Source organism: Natrix helvetica (assembly GCF_964273705.1).
Source record: "Natrix helvetica genome assembly, chromosome: 3".
Classification (NCBI taxonomy): domain Eukaryota; kingdom Metazoa; phylum Chordata; class Lepidosauria; order Squamata; family Natricidae; genus Natrix; species Natrix helvetica.
In genome coordinates, this window is record NC_138549.1 from 3086383 (window position 1) to 3102368 (window position 15986).

Consider the following 15986-nt stretch of genomic DNA (forward strand, 5'->3'; position numbering starts at 1 on the left):
AGGAACCGTTTGCACCTCTCAGGTGACCCTGAGGACACAGAGGAACCTCCAAGTGGCCTCAAGGACCCTCTAAAAGGATGCAAACGTCCAGCTATCTGCAAGGAGCATAAATCCTTCCCTTTCCCACCATTCCAGTCAGAGCTGAAGAAGCTTCTTCGATGAGTAGCGAAACATCTTCAAAAGAAAAAAAGGAAAGGAAAAAAACAACAAAGTTGAGTTGCCCCCTGAAAAAGCACCTTTGGGGCATTGTAAGCATATATTAAAATTTGCTTAAAGGTGTTTATCTTTGTAGAAGATAATGGGGTTTCTATCAACGTCTGATTGTTACGTTTGCAATGCAACACACTTTTTGTCCAGGGCTACCACGTTTTGCATGTACGACTTATACAATAGCAGAGTTGGAAGGGACCTTGGAGGTCTTCTAGTCCAACCCCCTGCCTAGGCAGGAAAACCTATACCCGGGATGGAATGCGTGCCACAGGTGGCACGCGGAGGCTTTTGTCAGGGCACGTGAGGCGTTGCCCTATCAGCTGGCCAGCTGAGATCACCCTTTTTTAAAGCCATTTTTTCACCCTCCCCAGGCTCCAGAGGCTTTATAGGAGCCTGGGGACGGTGAAAAGAGCCTCCCCTGCCCCCCATCCGGAGGCCCTCCGGAGGCTTCATGAGCTTCCCTGAAGCCTCCGGAGCGCAAAAAAACGGCCTTACGGGCAAACCAGAAGTTCAGGAACAGACTTCTGTTTTGCTCGGAAGGTCGGTTTAAGCCCTCCGGAGGCTTCAGGGATGCCTGAAGCCTCCGGGGGGGAGGGGGGAGGCTGTTTTCACCCTCCCCAGGCTACTATAAAGCCTCTGGAGCCTGGGGAGGGTGGGAAAAGCATGGAAAAATAGGGGGGAGTAGCTCTCATGCACGCATGCCCACTGGGGTGTGTGTTGTGTGTTGCATTATAGGTGTGGCACGCCCACGCACTCTCCCCCTGTGCTCCCCCCTCTTATGGCACGTGAGCCAAAAAAGGTTTGCCATCGCTGCTCTATACCGTTCCAGACAAATGGCTATCCAACATCTTCTTAAAGACTTCCAGTGTTGGGGCATTCACAACTTCTGTTCCACTGATTAATTGTTCTAACTGTCAGGAAGTTTCTCCTCAGTTCTAAGTTGCTTCTCTCCTTGATTAGTTTCCACCCATTGCTTCTTGTCCTGCCCTCAGGTGCCTTGGAGAACAGTTTGACTCCCTCTTCTTTGTGGCAGCCCCTGAGATATTGGAAGACTGCTATCATGTCTCCCCTAGTCCTTCTTTTCATCAAACATTAGACATACCCAGTTCCTGCAACCGTTCTTCATATGTTTTAGTCTCCAGTCCCAAATCATCTTTGTTGCTCTTCTCTGCACTCTTTCTAGAGTCTCCACATCTTTTCTACATCGTGGTGACCAAATTTTTTTTTTTTTTTATTAAAAGAGTTTTGTACAAACAAATTTTCCCCCTTTTCACCCCCCCCTCCACACAATATAAATCTCATACAAATGCTATACCCCCCCAACCCCCCCGCAAAAATTCACATTCAAATATTATACCAAACACTTTTTTGGTGGTGACCAAAATTGAATGCCGTATTCCAAGTGTGGCCTTACCAAGGCCTTATAAAGTGGTATTAACCCTTCACATGATCTTGATTCTCTCCCTCTGTTGATGCAGCCTAGAACTGTGTTGGCTTTTTTGGCAGCTGCTGCACACGGCTGGCTCCTATTTAAATGGTTGTCCACTAGGACTCCAAGATCCCTTTCACAGTTATTACTACTGAGCAAGGTACCACCTATACTGTACCTGTGCATTCCGTTTTTGTTGCCTAAATGTAGAACCCTACTTTTTTCACCATTGAATTCATTTTATTAGATAGTGCCCAATGTTCAAGTTTGTCAAGATCCTTCTGTATCTTAAGCCTATCTTCTGGAGTGTTGGCTATTCCTGCCAGCTTGGTGTCATCTGCAAATTTGATGAGTTCCCCATTTATTCCCTCATCCAAATCATTGATGAAATGTGCCTTCATCAGACTCAGAAAACATCTTATTAGTGTTGAAGATGACAATTCTGTCACAGAAATGGGGACGTAGATCTGACCCAAAGCCACAAGCATGATAGATGTGAATATACAAAGGCCTATAACTATTTTTTTTAACAGCTAATCATTCCAAGTCCAGTGGACAAATCTCCTTGGTTTTGTTTTTTTTTTAACTTCTGCGAACGTTTTTTTTTTTAAATCTCAGATTGTTTTTAATCTCACATCCCAACATAGCTGGGGTTGGTCCTTATGCAGATGAAATATAACACACACACATTTTCAATCTTTGCACGATAGCAGTCCTTGCTGCCAAGGTAGTTGCCAAACCACTTATGCTTTCAAGAGCAGAAGAAAATGACTCAAACATTCCCATGGAATCCCCAGGATTTGCACTCAAGTCAACGAAGACCCTAGGTCAGTGATGGCGAACATTTTCGGCATTGAGTGGCCAAACTGGAACGTCCGTGCATGTCCAGGTGCCAGAAATCCCAAGACCAGCTGGCTGGAGCGCATGCGTGTGCCGCCCAGCTGGTTTTTGCATTTCCAGCACATGCATGCACACCGGCCAGCTGGTCTTTGTGTGTGTTGGAGCACCCAGAAACCTAAAATCCAGCTGACCGGCGCACGCATGCCTCTTTTTTGGCCGCTTTCCCGGCTACTTCTGGGTCATTTTCCAGTCCATTTTCAGGCTGTTTTTTGGGCCAAGAAACAGCCTGAAAGTGGCCTGGAAAAGAGCCTGGAAAATGGCCTTGTTTGTGGCCATTTGGGGGTGCTGTTTTGGGGGCATTTTCCGGTGTTCTGGGGTCCACAAAGACCAGCCAAGCAACCAGAAGAGCAGCTGGCAATGGCACGCATGCCACAGAGAGTGTGCTGCATGCCACCTCTGGCTCACGTGCCATATATTCACCATCATGGCCCCAGGTTTACTATAGCAACAAAGGCACAAGCCTTACTTCCAACTTGCCTTAACTCCTATGGAACTCCAGTCTAAAATAAGGTGTACTGTAATTGTTAGTTACTTTTATTGGTGCAGGTTTTTGAATTGCAGGCTAATTACCTAAAGTTTGACCTCCATTTTCTAAAAGTCTTTTTGTCTTTCTGCATTGGAGACAAATCCCTTTGTGAATCTAATTACACTTGGCCAAATAAATTCTCTATTCTATTCTATTCTATTCTATTCTATTCTATTCTATTCTATTCTATTCTATTCTATTCTATTCTATTCTATTCTATGCTATTCTTCATTCCAATATTCTACTCTACTCTATTCTTCATTCCAATGCTCTGCTCTGCTCTGCTCTACACACACACACACACACACACACACACACACACACACACACACACTCCTGGGCATATGACCACAATGGAGCCCCAAATTTCTGCTGTTAAATGAGACGTTTGTTAAGTGGGTTTTGCCCTGTTTTGCGACCTTTTTTGCCTCAGTTGTTAAGTGGATCCCTGCAGTTGATCAGTTAGTAACATGCTTGTTAAGCAAACCCGGCTTCCCCATCGACGTGGCTTTTGGGAATGTGGCAAAAGGGGAATCATCGTCTTGGCCTTGGGGACCCTTTGTCCGTCATAAGTACATGCCAGTTGCCCAGCCTTTGAATGTGGATCAGGTGACTGTGTGTGTGTGTGGGGGGGCAGGGGGAAGGACAGAACTGAGAAACACGATCACGTCCCTTTCCCCCCCCCCCCGTCCTGTTGTCACTTTGAACGGTCGCTGAACGAACTTGTTGTAAGTTGAGGACGGGCTTTATCAATGCCCTACCTTGCTCGGTTTGCGTTTTTTAAAATCAGGCTGTGGCTTAATGGCTCTGCGATCGAATTCATCCCTTCCTGCTTCACTCCGTTAGCTGAACCTTATGCGTCAGAGGTTGGAGGGGAACTAAAAGCTCTCCCCCCCTCCCCCCCAGCACATATGGGTGCATTTCTGTCTCTCAAGCTGTTGTAGCTCACGGCTCCCTTTGCATGTTTCGTTTGCCATGACGTGGTCCCTGTTTCCTTCCTGCTGCTTACAAGCCCGTTTTAGAGATAAGAAGTTCCTTGTGTGTGTGTGTGTGTTTTCTTACAACTGGGGCAGTTGGGGGTTGGGGGGGTTGGAAGGAAATATGCCTCCACATCTGCTCGGCTACAAAGAGGGTCCGAGACGTCTTTTTTTGTTGTTTTGTTTTTACACAAGCTTGTGACGTCGTAATGTTGTTGTTTTTTTCAACAGAAGCGTAGCCACGAGAGACGTTGGATTGCATTGTAAATTGGATCTGCTACAATTGGGTGGGTGTACGGTAGCCCTTTGGCCTGTTTTCAGACTGGATCGTTAGCGTTTAGCTTTCTTCCTGGTAGTTGTGTGTGTGTGTGTGGTGTGTATCTTTGTGTGTGTGAGAGAGAGAGGGGGGAGTGAGAAAGAGAGAGAGGAGAGAGATAGAATGACAGAGAAATAGGGGGAGCGTGAAAGAGAAAGAGAGGAGAGTGAGAGAAAGAGAAAGAAAGAAAGAAAGAAAGAAAGAGAGAGAAGGAGAATGAAAGAGAGAAGGAGAGAGAAAGGAGAGAGAGAAAGAGAAGGGGAGAGAAGAAAAAGAGAGAGGAGAATGAAAGATAGAGAAAGAAAGAGAGGAGAGAGTGAGAGAGAAGGAGAAAGAAAAAGAATGAGGGAGAGGGAGAGAGAAAGAAAGAGAGAGAGAGGAGGAAGAAAGAGAGAAGGAGGGAAAGAAATGGCAAAAGACACATGCTTCACGTTTTGTAAGTCACCCATTATTATTATCTGTTCTTAAGAAACTCTAGCAAAGTCTTATCAAACCAAAGCACGACCTAATTCATATCTGCGCCATTTGCATTTTTGTTTGATTATTCATACTGACTTAATCTTCCTGTTGTTCTTGTGTGTTTTTTTTAGGGGGTTTTCAAGAAACGGTGTTAAAACGTCACTTCAAAAGGAATAAGGATTTCTTCTCCCTGGCTTCTGAGTAACTTCGACGTCTCCCGGCCCGTACAAACTCCTCCCGGGCAATAGTCAATCCGCTTTCTGGATGCTGAAGGAGCATTTTTAATTCCATGCTGAATTGAGACCTTGGAATGCTTGAGCATGGCAGCCCTGGTGCAGCAAAATGAGTTGATGTTTGAGTTTGCTAGCAATGTCATGGAGGATGAACAACAGGTAGGAAATAGCTAAAAAAAAGAGATGATCACTCATTTGCATTAACATTAAAGTTTACTAAGATGGAATTGAACCACCGTGTGTCTGAAATGGTATAGAGTTTCTTGCCTAGCAGGGGGTTAGACTAGAACAGGGGTCACCAACCTTTCGGATCTCGAGGAACACTAAATTTGTAATTTTAAATCCCGCGGGCCACTAATATGATCTGCCCAATGACTGGCTGGGTGGGTGTGGCTAGGTGGCCATGTGACTGGATTGGCGTGGCCAACTTGGTGTCACTCAAGGGACACCTCGACAGCCTCTACTTGCCCCTCCCCTCCCAGCCACTCCTCCCCTCCCCACCCTGGCTCCATAGGACCCCAACAGGAAGCAGTTGCTGGAGCTAAGCAGCCTCCAGGAGAAAGAGTTGGCAAAACAGCTCAGTTCAAATTGGACCTGACCGAGAAGGAGTCTCAGCTGAAGCACCTCACTGAGGACTAGGAGCATGGGCTTTCCAAGCAGAGGGAAGACCTGTAGGAGTGTAAGGCCAGGGACCGGCGCCTGGAGGCTCAGCTGGCTGAGATGATCAGCCAATTCCAGGACATGATGCAGTCCCACTGGAACGAGGCCCTCCGGCTCTTCCCCACCAGCGGAGCTTCCCTCCAGCCTTCGCCCAAAGCCCCCCACCAGGAGGTTGAAGCAGACCCTAAGTCGGAATTTCCCCCCCCCCTCCGACCCGCACAAAAAGACCCCGAAGGGGGAAACTCTCTGCAGCAACACAGGAGTTCATTGCACCTATCCCTCTCAGGGGGCGTAGTTTGAGGACCCCGGATTTAGTGCAATATAAAAAATGCAAATCATTTTTCTGCAGACCCCCCAAATTTTCTCATGGACCACCAATTGGTGACCGCTGGACTAGAAGACCTCCAAGGTCTCTTCCAATTCTGTTACGTATCCTATCCTATCCATTTTTTTCTTTTGAACATCTGATGGTTGGTGAAAAATAATCTTATGCACATTTCAGTCAATCAATCAGAACAGAACTGGAAAAGGGACCTTGGGAGTCTTCTAATCCAACCCGCTGCTCAAGCCAGAGATCCTATACCATTCGAGACAAGTGGTTGTCCAGTGTCTGCTTCAAAATCTCGCGTTATGGAGCACCCACAACTTCTGAAGCAACTTCTGTTCCATTGGTTAATTGTCTTCATCGCTAGGAAGTTTCTCCTTCATTCCAGGTTGCTTCTCTCCTTGATTAGTTTCCATCCGTTGTTTCTTGTCCTGCCTTCAGGTGCTTTGGGGAATAGCTTGACTCCCTCTTCTTTGTGGCAGCCCCTCAAATACTGGAAGACTGCTACCATGTCTCCCCTAGTCCTTCTTTTCTCTAGATTAGCCATACCCAATTCCTGCAACGGTTCTTCATATGCTTTAATCTCCAGGCCTCCTCCAGGTCTTACTCAGTTTTTCCTCACCTGTTTGGGAGCCATATACCTCGATGCTCAGCATTAATTGCTTCCTGGAAGAGCGATGAGTATCAGAAACAATGAATACCAGTTTTTCCCCTATAAGGAATAATGTAGTGAGTCACAAGGCAGCCGACACAGTCAGGTTTTGGCTTGTGCGTTGAGTACTAAACAAACAACGAGTACCAGGACAAAATTTTCTCATCAAAATGAGTTGAGTACCAAATTTGATGAGTTTCAAAGCAGTTGAGTAGCAAAGTACTGCCACTGTAGCTGAAAAGTCTTATCACTTTCTGGTACATGAAATTGACTGGCAGTTTTAGTTTTTTCCTTAGCTTGAGCTGTGGACGACTTCAATATGGTGTTCCTTCGGTATTGTTTACAAACATTGAGACAACGTCACAACCAATATTTGTAGGCAGTACAGATCGTGCAAAAGGGCATAGAGAGAGCTGTGAAGCGCCGTGGGGGCAGAGTGGTGGGAATGCAGTATTGCAGGATAACTCTGCCGACTGTCAGGAGTTTGATTTTGACCCGTTCAAGGTTGATTCAGCCTTCCATTCTTCCGAGGGCGGTAAAATGAGGACCCGGATTGTTGAGAGCAAGATGCTGACATTTGTAAACCATGTAGAGAGGGCTGTAAAGCCCTATGAAGTGGTATATAAGTCTAAGTGCTATTGCTATAAAAACCATTCTCACTGCCAGAACTTCAACTCCCAGAATTCCTGAGGCAGAATGGAATTCTGGGAGTCGAAGTCCACATAAAAGGGGCCATTGTTCCCCACCTGTGGTATAGGACAACCGCCGTTAGTGTTAGTGAATATCTATATGATGGACAATGGACACAATTTCCCATTGACAAGGTAGTCCTCAACTTAAGACCATTAGTTGAGTCCCCGAATTTCTGTTGCTAAGAGAGATGCTTGTTAAGTGAGCTTTGCCCCATTTTTACAACTTTTCTTGCCACGGTGGATCACTGCAGCCGTTAAGTTGGTAACCCGGTTGTTAAGTGAATCTGATTTCCCCGTTGACTTTGTCGGAAGATCGCAGAAGGGAGATTGCGTGGCCCCCGGGGGAGACTACAACTGTCATAAGTCCACGCCAGTTGCCAAGCATCCGAATTTTGATCTTGTGATTCCTGAGGTCATAAGTGTGAAAATCGGTCATAAGTCCCTTTTTTTCAGTGCCGTTATAACTTCGAACGGTCCCTAAACCGCTGTAAGTTGAGAATTATCTGTACTTATTTTAAATCCGGGGATTGGCATGAGAACTGCCTGTGCTGAAGGTTAACACTTCAATCTTCTCTCTCTATATAAAAGGCAAATACTACCCACTCATCACAAAATCTCCAGAACCGTAAACCCTACGAACTTGAAATTTGGCAGGTATGTTCCTCTTGGCTCCTAGGCGCTTGCTAAGAAAGGATTTTTCGAAATGACTATCAGATCATTAGTATTTCTTATACAGTAATTAACACGCTCTGATGCTAAGGAGTTCTACTCTCCCTCCCCACCTGAAAAGAACTCTGTTCCAACTGCCAATTGCCTCACATTCCGTTATCTCCGTTCAAACTGGCAGACGTTCCACTTCTCTACTCAGGTGCGGTCTGGGGCTCCTTACAGTACTAAACATTGGTACCTCACCAAAATGTCTGCGCCTTCCACCTATGGAACTGCTTCAGGACTCAAGGCGGTGGGAGCGATATTCCCTTACGCGTTTCAATCACCGACCACCGCTGAGCCAATTTCTCCTGCATAGCCTGATCACAGGGTTTCGTCGCGAAGCACGGGTATCCAGCTAGTGAATTAATATAAGTTAGTAATATTAGCATCAAATTATCTGTGTGTTGGGGGGTTTGTCCTCCACCTAGCTTTCAAACAACTTCGTGTAGCTCTATCTATTTTGGCATACAGCCTTCCAGTGCGAACTTCACTTCAACACAGCGCTGAAACGGAGCCGATCGCCTGTTCAGGATTTCAGAATTTAAATGGGATTCTTAGCAACCTCCTGTATCTAATATTTTTTTCTTTTCTTTTTATCTGTCTCGTGCACGCTTTCTGATCAGGTTTCAGCTTCTGGTCTTTATGGTGCCTTTAAAAAAAAAAGACTTAAAAATGATATTTTGCACAGCCGAGAAAGAGGGCTATATAAGTCCCCCTGGGGAGGGTGTTTACTTCTTTCCAGATTATTAAGTTTATATTGCCACAGATATATTTGGGCTCATTTGTTGTGCGGGCCAGGTGCTGAAGGATGTAATTTAGGTGAGGAAGTTAACCTGGGTTCCAGTTAATTGAGATCAGCCATATAGAATTATTTGAGAAAATATGTAATATTTTTGGGTGGGGGTGGAAACAGGAGCTATTAAATTTTGCCGAGCTACCTGAAGCGTGCCGCTTCAAATTTATTGGCAATTATTCGAGATTGGCCCTTCCCCCAATATCTAATACAGATTTTGCTCCCCGCCCATGGATTTATGCTGTGGGGAGCCGGAATTCAAATTATAGGAAGAAACACGGAGCACATAAGCTGAAATTGAATAATTCAAAAGAAGGAAGTGTCACTGCGGTAGCTTTTGTACTTTGTCATCTGTTGGAAGTGATTTACAGGAGGTCCTGGACTTACAACTGTCGTTTTAGTGACCGTTCATAGTTACGGGACTGTACAAAGGGACTTATGACCTGTTTTTCACACTTAATGACCGTTGCAGCATCCCCATGGTCACATCAGAATTATGACGTTTGACTCATATTTATGACAGCCGCACTGTCCCGGGGGCGTGCGATCCCCTTTGGCGACCTTCTGAGAAGCCAAGTCGATGGGGAAGCCAGGTTCACTTAACGGCCAGCGTTACTCGCTGAAATACCGCACCGATTTGCTTAGCAATGGTGGCAAAAAAAGTCGTAAAATGGGGCAAAGCCTCACGGAACCACTGTCTTGCTTAGCCACGGACCTTTTGGGCTCATTTTGGCCATAAGACCAGGGCCTGGACAGTCTAGAGACAGCCCCTTATCTGAAATGGTATACCTACTCCTGCTTGAGCAGTGGGTTGGATTAGAAGACCTCCAAGGTCCCTTCTATTCTATTCTATTCTACTCCTATTCCTATTCCATTCCATTCTATTTCTATTTCCATTATTTCCATTTCCATTTCCAATTCTATTCTATTCTATTCTATTCTATTCTATTCTATTCTATTCTATTTTATTCTATTTTATTCTATTCTTCTATTTCTATTGTGTTCTATTCTGTTCTACCGTGTTTCCCCGAAATTACGACATGTCCTGATAATAAGGCCATGCCACATTTTTCTGGTGGGCAAAAATATAAGCCCTCCCCCCAAAATAAGTCCCCTGGACAACCCCCACCTCCCTCCAGGCAGAGCGCCGCTCACCAACCTAGCGGTATCCCAAAGGTTCCAAACCGCGGGAACCGGGGGGGGGAGGCAAAGGTGATCGCGTTGCTTAGCGCCTTCGGGATACTGCTAGGTTGGTGATGGCTTTGTGCCCAGCTGAAGAGGGGGGGTGCCGGGCGGCTGCTCTCTTGCAAGGGGGCTCCCAAAGAGCCGGGCACAGCCTCAGGGGCAAACGGTTGTGTTGCGCTGTCGCAGCAGCGCAGCACAGCAGCCATGAAGCGACCACACTCACGAGCAGCCACCAGGCAACCCCCCTTTTTAGCCGGGCACAGCGCCATTCACTGACCTAGGGGTATCGCCAAGCTTGTATGCTCTGCTGCCAACTGGCTCATAACCATAGAGCGTACATCCAGAGTGGCCACTGGCGAAAGACTCGGGTTGGAAGCTGCAGAAAAAGCCATGCAGTGGCGGCGGAGGTGCCCTGGCTCTTTGGGCCAGGGCATTGTGAGGCTGGCAGGTGTGTGAGCGAGAGTGGAAGAGCCGCTCACGCAACCCCCCCTCCAGCCGTGCAGAGCGCCATTCACTGACCTAGTGGTATCGCCAAGCCGTGTGAGCCCCTGTTCGCTGCCCCCGGCTCCCGCAGCTTGGCCCCTTTGAAATGGCAGTGAATGGCGCTCTGCACGGCTGGAGGGGGGGGTTGCACGAGCGGCTGTTCCGCTCGCTCATGCGCCTACCAGCCTCGCGATGCCCTGGCCCAGCTCTCTGCGCAGTGCCAGGGCACCTCCGCCGTTGTCACCGCCGCCGCATGGCTTTTTCTGCAGCTTCCAAACTGAGTCTTCCGGCAGTGGCTGCTCTGGGCGTACTCTCTATGGTTGTACGCCCTGTCTGCAGCTGGCCCACAACCATAGAGCGTGCGCCCATAGCTGTCTTATTTTCAGGGAAACACGGTGCTCTACTCTACTTTACATAAATCGCCTGTAGCTGCTTTTCTTTGCAGGTTGTTGCTGGCCTAGCTCAAGGGTGCTACTCAGTGAGTAGGCAGTGCCCTCCTGTCTGCAAGCCTCTTGGTGGGAGGCCAAGCTAAAAGACTTTCATGAAAGCTCATGAAAGCAGACACTCTTTTTGCATTCGTGGCTCCTCATCGGTAAAACAGGATAAGATAAAAGACAACCGGATTGCATTTTTTCTCCCCGTTTATTTATTTATTTTATTTATTTTATTCGATTTATCAGTCGCACCCTCTCCGCGAAGGGACTCGGGGCGACGTACAATCAAATATATAGGCGTGTGGCATGGAGGAGGTAAATACATCAACATTTAACAATTCAAATAGAAATAAAAGCCACAAAGTTAAGATAAATAACAGTAAAATTACAACAATTAAAAATAGTTAAAATACCCAAAAGATTTAAATTTACAGTTTAAAATTGCCAGGGAGGTTAGAGAGTTCTAATTAAGCCAGGCCAGCTAGTTGGAACAGGTGGGTCTTGAGTTTCGTGCGGAAGGAGCGGAGATCAGTCGTTGTCCTAATATGTGGGGGGAGGTCGTTCCAGAGGGCTGGGCCCGTCACAGAGAAGGGCCTACTCCTGGGCGCCGCCCTCTGGCACTGCCTAGTGGACGGCACCCGGAGGAGTCCCTCTCTGTGAGAGCGGATTGGTCGCAGGGATGTATGGGGCAGGATACGATCTCCCCCTCTCATTTGGGTGTGTTTGCAGCATTTTCTGTCTCCCTCCCTTATTATTATTATTTTTTCCTATCTGCCAATAGGACTTAGAGATACCCATTGAATCAGGTTGCGAATGGGTGCGTGTGTCTTGACCCAGTGGCCTCCTTCCAATTGTTGTAACGCCGGAAAATCAGGGGATCCAAGCGTTCCTGAGTTTCTCGGAGGAAAAAAAAGGGAATATTAACCTGATTATTCAAAAGGAGTCAAACCTTGCTACAACCCTGGAAGCTTTAATGACGAGATTGGATAGCCGTGTGTCTGAAAGGATAGAGGACCTTTGGCAAGCATGGGCCCTCTATGCGGGTACGCAAGCCATCCCTCCAGCTCAGTTCCTCCACGCATGCGCTCGCGCCTCCCACCGGCCAGCTGATGTACGCATTTGCAGGGGCATGTAGGAGACATGCGTGCATGCGTGGGGGCAGGGAGTAATGCGCATATGCACTTGGGGTGGGAAGAGCGTGAGAGGGTGCTGTGCCCCCCCATGGTCTGTTTTTGGTCCCAGGAGGCTGCAGGGAGGCCCACTACACCCAAAAGGAGGCGTGGGGGGATCTCGCGTGCATGCAGGGTGTGGGAAGCGGGGGGGGGGTGTTTGTCGCGCTTGCATTGCATTTTGGCACGTGACGACAAAAAGGTTATCCGTCACTGATATAGGGCTTCCTGGCTGAGCAAGGGGTTGGACTAGAAGACCTCCAAGGTCCCTTCCGACTCTGTTATCCTGTTATTCGGAGGAGGAGGAGAGAAAGATTTCATGCTTGATCAGGGCATTGGACTAGAAGACCTCCAAGGTCCCTTCCGATGCTGTTATTCTGTTACAAGTAGTCCTTGACTTACAACAGTTCATTTAGTGACCGTTCAAAGTTAACAACAGCACCGGAAAAAGTGACTGATGTCCATTTTTCACACTTAACGACCATTGGGGCATCCTTACGGTCACATGATCAAAATTTGCAGAGGCTTGACAACTGGTTCATGTTTATGACGGTCACAATGTCCCGGGGGGGAGGGTTTCACGCGATCTGCTTTTATGACCTTCTGACGAGCAGAGTCAGCGAGCAAGCAAGATTCACTTAACAATCGTGTTGCTAACTTAACAATGGCGGTAATTCATGTCACACCTTTGGCAAGAAAGGTTGTAAAATGGGACAAAAACTCACTTTTCTGTCTTCTGCTCTGTCCTTCTGAAGGTAAATTCCTCAGCAGAGCTACATTTTAAGGCAGATTTCCCCAAATAACGTTTCCCAAATGGCTCGAAAACGATCTCTAAACCGAAAGCGCGAACTTATACCTTCATTATTGTACTTACATAGTAAAATAAGAGATGTGGCAATAAATTAGGATTTTATTGCTTCAGCATAAAGAGTAAGGGTAAGGTTCTACATTTAGGCAAGAAAAACGGAATGCACAGGTATAGTATAGGACACCTTGCTCAGTAGTAGTAACTGTGAGAGGGATCTTGGAGTCCTAGTGGACAACCATTTAAATATGAGCCAGCCATGTGCAGCAGCTGCCAAAAAAGCCAACACAGTTCTAGGCTGCATCAACAGAGGGACAGAATCAAGATCACGTGAAGTGTTAATGCCACTTTATAAGGCCTTGGTAAGGCCACACTTGGAATACAGCATTCAGCTTTGGTCACCACGATGTTTGAAAAGATGTGGAGACCCTAGAAAGAGTGCAGAGAAGAGCAACAAAGATGATTAGGGGACTGGAGACTTAAGTTTGGGAATAAAACAATTTCCCATAAAGATGTCAGAGCTTTTCCGAAACTGTTAAATGGAAAGTTCAGCTTCTAAGATACATAGAGAGCAGGGGTGTCAAAGGCCCCGGGGGCCGGATTTGGCCCGCTGGGTGCTTAGATTTGGCCCACAGGGACGGCCTGGAAATTGGCCCAGCCTGCGATGTCTGTTAGCTGACATGGAACTGGGGGTGGGTGGATGGGCTTTGTGTGGCCCCCTCGCTGCGTTTTTGCTGGTGGAGGGCTCTCAAAACAACTAAAAACAAAACCAAAGAAGAAATGTCTCCCCTTTTGCATTTGGAAGTGCAGGATGGGGCAGTAAAGGAGAAACGGAAAGAGGAAAGGCAGAGGAAAAGAAGGACAGATGGGAAGAGAGCAAGGAAGGAAAGGGAAAGGAAGAAGAAAGGAGAATGAAGAGGGAAGCAAAAAGAAGAGAAGGAAGGAAAGAAAAAGCAAGGAGAGAGGGAGAAAGGAAGGAAGGAAAGAAGAAGAGAGTGGAAGGGAGGAAGGAGAAGGAGAGGGAGGAAGGAAGAAAGGGGGAAGGAAAAAGAAGGGAAGGAAGGAAGGAAAAAGTAAGGAGAGAGGGAGAAAGGAAGGAAGGAAAGAAGAGAATGGAAGAGAGGAAGGAGAAGGAGAGGGAGGAAGGAAGAAAGGGGGAAGGAAAAAGAAGAGAAGGAAGGAAGGAAAAAGCAAGGAGAGAGGGAGAAAGGAAGGAAGGAAAGAAGAAGAGAGTGGAAGGGAGGAAGGAAGAAGGGGAAGGAAAAAGAAGGGAAGGAAGGAGATTTTAATGAGAGTGAGGGAGGGTCTCTCCCTGCCTTAGCACTTGGCCACCACAGGTGCCCCCGGCACGAGTCCCGTGTCACGCCCCCCACGCCCATGCCCCCCACGCCCATGCCCCCCACCCCCTGGCCCTCCAAGGTCAAAGGCAACCCTGATGCGGCCCTCAACGAAATGGAGTTTGACCCCTCTGACCAAGAATACAGTCCAGTGTCCAGAGAGTACGAACCTACTACAGGTATCCCTCGACTTACAACAGTTCACTTAGTGACCGTTTGAAATTAAGAATGGTCACGTGATCCAAATTCAGACGCTTGGCAGCTGACTTGCATTTATGACAGTCGCAGCATCCCGTGTGTGTGTTTGTGTGTGTTTCACATGTTTCCCCTTTTGCAACCTTCTTGACGAGCCAAGTCAAGGAGGAAGCTAGAGTCCGCTTAACAACCGTGCCCCTGACTTAACTGCAGCGATTCACTTAGCAACGGTGTAGCAAGAAAAGTGGCGCAGTTACCCCGTTTTCCGACTTCTCTTGCCTCGGCTGCTAAGTGAATCTCCGCAGTCCATCAGGTGAGTAACCTGGTTAAATGAATCCTGTTGACTTTTCCCATTAGAAGGTTGCAAAAGGGGGTCGCGTGGCACCCCTGGGACACCGCAACCGTCGTAAGTCCATGCCAGTTGCCAAGTGTCTGAATTTTAATCACGTGACTATGAGGCTGCTGCAATAGTCACAAGTGTGAAAAACTGGCCCTAAGCCCCTTTTCCCCGACACCGTTGTAACTTTGAACGGTCCCTAAATGAACTGTCGTAAGTCGAGGACTACCTGCACCGGAAGGCACAAGTTTGACGGACGTAACTTGTGACGTTTGCTCGGGGGATTTTGCACATAGTGGCCCAGCCAACCTCACTCAACGTAGGTCTTGGCTGCATCTGGAGACCGGTGGAAGCGTAGGGGAGTTTCGAACCCTTGACCGACTGCTGATCGGTTGCTAGGTTGAAATGTAGGAATCCCTTTAGAGGAATTTGTTGCTTTGCGTCTGCTTGCTGCAACCTTTCCCCCTCCTTTCCGTGCCGTGGCGGCTGCTGCTGCTGCTGCCTCCTTTCGCTTCCTGTTGGGGGGGGGGGAAGTCCGCGTGATGGAACTTGTTCAAGACTTAGTTTTCAAACCCGCCTGGCTTCTCCCGGGGACGACTCATCCTCACTGCGAGTTTCTGCCTCTCCGAAGTGGATTTAGAATGCGTTGTCATAATTGGGAAGGAGGGCTCCTGGGTGCTCTCTGAGCTGGGGGGTTTTCTTGCAGACGTTTCATGACCCAACTAGGTAACATCATCAGTGCTAGAAGGAAGTGGGGTTTGTGGAGAGGAGGAGGAGGTGGGGGGAAAGATGAAGAAGAATGTGGGATCCTTGGTACTTTCTGAGCTTGCTTGTTTTCTTGCAGACATTTCATGACCCAACTAGCTAACATCATCAGTTGTACCAGTAGTAAGAAGTGCAGTTTGCTATGAGGTTTCTACTCCAGTGACTTGCTTGGGGGCGGCCTTAGAGATTTCTTGGTTGGGCTCTTTTATTGATGGCTCTTGGGCAGTTTCTTGATTGGGGTATTATTTACTTGTTGGTCTGAATCTGGGTGCCGATTGCTGGTGGAGAGGTGCGGGGGTCTTCTCTTCTCTTTTGGGTTGGGGGACTTTCTCTTTTGCACAGACTATGGAAATGGAAATGGCGTGTGATGAGAATAATAAACTGGGGGCCTAT

General features: G+C 47.6%; 1 protein-coding gene across 3 annotated transcripts in view; it reads left to right on the forward strand.

Annotated features, from left to right (window-relative positions):
• Positions 1–15986, forward strand: part of ELF1 (E74 like ETS transcription factor 1) — a 77791-nt gene that overhangs the window by 42353 nt on the left and 19452 nt on the right. For 2 of the 3 annotated variants that reach the window (XM_081948703.1, XM_081948705.1), the window contains exon 2: positions 4949–5209. In XM_081948703.1, coding sequence (XP_081804829.1) covers positions 5138–5209 — 72 coding nt within the window. In that variant the 5' untranslated portion in view covers positions 4949–5137. Of the gene's footprint in view, positions 1–4108; positions 4330–4948; positions 5210–15986 lie in introns of those variants that run through there. The other variant, XM_081948704.1, reaches the window with a different exon arrangement.